The sequence below is a fragment of the Vigna radiata genome, chromosome 9 (genome assembly GCF_000741045.1).
Source record: "Vigna radiata var. radiata cultivar VC1973A chromosome 9, Vradiata_ver6, whole genome shotgun sequence".
NCBI lineage: Eukaryota > Viridiplantae > Streptophyta > Magnoliopsida > Fabales > Fabaceae > Vigna > Vigna radiata.
This window is the reverse complement of record NC_028359.1, coordinates 7078704-7079596: the sequence shown is the minus strand read 5'-3', so window position 1 is coordinate 7079596 and position 893 is coordinate 7078704. Positions and strand designations below refer to the sequence as shown.

Below are 893 nucleotides of genomic sequence, written 5' to 3'. Positions count from 1 at the left end.
TTTCTAACAGTTGAAGAAGGTGCTGCTAGTCCTGTCAAGCTTGCACTTCTTCCCAATGGTTCTCCATCTGGTCTCTTCTATTTCAGAACTGATGTCGCTTCCTTTTGATTTCCAGTTATGCAATTTTCTGGTTTGAGGATAAAATAAGTGTTTTTGCTTCTCAATTGTTGAACCTTCTGTTTCAAAAACATTATATCATGTTGTATTAAACTTGTGTTGTTTGTATCTTAAAGTCTAAACTGTTTATGCAATAATGTCAAATCAGATAAGATAGACATGGCACATTTTGATCAAATTTTGAAAAAAATTATAATTTTAAACTAAGTATTTTGTTTAATTTTAAATTAAAAATAAAATTAATTTCAATATTTAAGTAGAGTGATTTGATTTATAATCTCTAAGAAATTATTTTAACTAGATATATAAGCTTTAAAAATTATACTTTAAAGCTTTGACTTATTTAGCACTCTTTCTTTCTCTGTTGTATCTTCCAAGACTTGTTCCAATTTTCCAATTTTCTCCAATTCTTCCAATTTATCCTTTAATCCATCTTTGAAGAATTTTCTTTTCTCATTCAATTCCAACTCAAATTCCTACTTTACATTAAGAATAACATTGTATTCATCTAGAAGTTTTTCCAACTCAACCTGCAAAAATCGAAGTTGTATTGGGCATAGGAAAGAAAAAGTAGAGGATTATAGGTGATAGAAAAACATTCTTACAACACTAATTTTATGACTAGTTTGAGAACTTAGTAACATTCTAAAGCATCTTGAAGGTATTTTTGACCTTATTTACTTGAGTGGATTTGAGAAAGAGTAATTGAATGGATTTGAAGGTAATTTTTTTGTGTTATTTATTTGAGTGAATTTGTAAACGAGAGTGAATTTGGA

General features: G+C 28.1%; 1 protein-coding gene across 1 annotated transcript in view; it reads left to right on the top strand.

The window, feature by feature from the left end:
• LOC111242474 ((+)-neomenthol dehydrogenase-like) overlaps nucleotides 1-108 on the top strand; it is a 10025-nt gene extending 9917 nt beyond the window's left edge. The window contains exon 6 of the mRNA XM_022785887.1: nucleotides 11-108. Within this exon, the coding sequence (XP_022641608.1) occupies nucleotides 11-108 (98 nt within the window). The remainder of the gene's footprint in view (nucleotides 1-10) is intronic.
• The last annotated feature ends 785 nt before the right edge of the window (nucleotides 109-893 follow it).